At 40.8% G+C, this 2,342-nt stretch overlaps 1 protein-coding gene across 1 annotated transcript in view; it reads right to left on the bottom strand.

The window, feature by feature from the left end:
• Nucleotides 1-838, bottom strand: part of LOC102206182 (zinc finger protein 397-like) — a 3,825-nt gene extending 2,987 nt beyond the window's left edge. Inside the window, exon 1 of the mRNA XM_013908180.1 lies at nt 97-838. Within this exon, the coding sequence (XP_013763634.1) occupies nt 97-361 (265 nt within the window). The 5' untranslated portion in view covers nt 362-838. The remainder of the gene's footprint in view (nt 1-96) is intronic.
• Nucleotides 839-2,342: the final 1,504 nt, after the last annotated feature.

Consider the following 2,342-nt stretch of genomic DNA (forward strand, 5'->3'; position numbering starts at 1 on the left):
AATGTAATGTTAATTCTAATGAAAGGTTAACTCTTCATTAGCCTTAAGAAAATAAATACAGGTAAAACATGGACGACTAACCCTAGAAAGACCCACCTGAGGTTCTGGGTTGGTTCTCACTGGATATCCCGACTTTTCCACAGTCAATGCATCTCCCTCTCCAGTCTCCCTCTCGTTCTTTGCGACGAGTCTCCGACCACTTCAGTCGTCTCTTTAAGGACTCAACCTGCTCCCGGCACCGCGTTACCTCTTCCAAAAAACTGTCCTCCACCAACCGGGTGATCTCATACATAGCAGCTTTGAACACCGTTTCCATGACGCCAGAAAGCTGTGACTGAAACGTTAGTATAGTCTCCGCCATTATAACTGCGCTGTGGTTTAAAGTCTTTTTAATAAACGGAAAAGGAGGAGAAAAAAATGACTGGCAATTCAAAGCCTGTTGTTGTTGACTGGCTACAGCTAAAGTCGGTGTCTCTAAAGTAGATGTGTCCGTTTCTTACACGTGCTTTTTGTGTAGTTAATGATTTATGGATTGTATCGGTTGTCCGAGTTTACAGCTTGGTTGCTTTCACGAACCCTGCTGTTTAAACAAAGTGTCATGCTAACGTTAGCTGCAACTAGCTCGCTCCATTAGTTCTGATTTATGTTTAACGGATTCTGGACACTATTTAATTTGAAAAAACATAAGCTCGCTTGAGATTTTTGACATAAATGATCGCATTCTTTACATATCGTGTATTTAGAACTCAGGCTTAGTAGAAAAAGTAATTCCGTAGCTTAGCTTTACTCTTGCGTTATGACATTTCTCCCGATTCCGTAAACAACGACACTTCCGGTATCTAAATACGGGTCGTCGATTGGAACAATTTTCATGCTACGGAAGAAAGAAAAGAGAACTGGTTCCAGTGGGAAACGTTCTTAAAAAGCACTAAATGACAGTAGTGGGTGAAGAAGTATTGTCATATTAGGACAATGTTCCATAAATAAACAGTTTCACATCCAAATTAAACCTTTTTGTTGCTTCAGTTAAATCCCATTTTGCATCTTAAAGTTCACCTCTTTCACTTATGAGACAGGAAGTGAAACGTGTTTTCTCCGTGTAACGTGTGTGCTTTTTGTGTCATTTTTTAGACAACAAGTAGATTAAAAAGATAACTGTTTTAGCATATGAGCACGTGTTATGTGGGGCACAACCAGCCCATGAAAGGGTTCAGTTTGGCTTGATGAAAGGCAAAATTTGAAAATTGCAGTGCAGTCATTAATAAATAATTTTATTAATGTAAAAACGAGCGATAGTGACTACAGAGATGGTTCCTTAAACTAGTCAAAGAGGACATGCAGAGGCTGTGTGTGACAGAAGAGGATGCTACAGATACGATGAGATGGAGTCTAAGTAATGACTTATTTGGAAAATATTCTTTACGATTTTAAAGATCAGTTCATTCACTTTTGGAGGAAGAGGAGTAAGTAAAAGTCGATAAATCAATAAATAAAAGTAAATAAAAAAGCACATGGAATAAATTAAAGTTATGCATGAACTAAAACAAGTTCGACACCCCGGATATCTTAAACTTCCGATTAATCCTCCAATCCAGACGGTGGCGGTAATGCTCTTAAAAGCTGTTTACCAACTGCGGTTAAAGCAAAATCGACGAACAAGAAAGCATAATCTCAGCTCCAACGAAAAGATTGAGGTCTCTTGGTGTTGTGTGGGATTATACGACGGTAGTAATAATAATTCGGCGCCGACAGATTTCCTAGTTTATTTTTTGTTCACTGACTGAACTTCTTCAAAAAGCAAAGTTTGGCTTGAAGTGAAACACCGGATGCTTGCGTAAGTCAGTCATCCAATGTGCGTCACACAAAGCAGAGACCGCGTCCGTCCGTCCGTCCATGTGAAGAAGCCATGTTGGCGGAGCTTCTGACGGCGTGCCTTTAAAAAAACGCCAGAGTAAAGACACTCTTTCAGGTGGGCTCGTATCTGTATCCAGGAAGTACAGTACGACAAACAAGATGTCTTCGGACGATTTTCAGACGAAGTATGCCTCTTTCATGGAGAGCATGCTGAAGAGCGCTGTTGCAGAAACCACGAAACTTTACGAAACTATGGTTGACGAGCTGAAGGCAGAAATATGCAAAATCAAGAAGGAGAATGAGGACCTCAGAACAAAATGCAGCCAGTTTGAGAACGCGAAAAGCCAATCGGGCAGTTATCAAAGAGAAAAACAGCCTCTTCCTGGGCAAAGCAACGACTTCGAGAAATGCGACACAGCCGTGCAGTGTGGTGAGTTGCACAGCATGTTAGCCACCCCGAGCTAACTAATATTAAGTTATAACTGGCT

The sequence above is a fragment of the Pundamilia nyererei genome, unplaced genomic scaffold, assembly GCF_000239375.1.
Source record: "Pundamilia nyererei isolate P.nyererei 1_Seehausen unplaced genomic scaffold, PunNye1.0 scaffold02111, whole genome shotgun sequence".
NCBI classification, from domain to species: Eukaryota; Metazoa; Chordata; class Actinopteri; order Cichliformes; family Cichlidae; genus Pundamilia; species Pundamilia nyererei.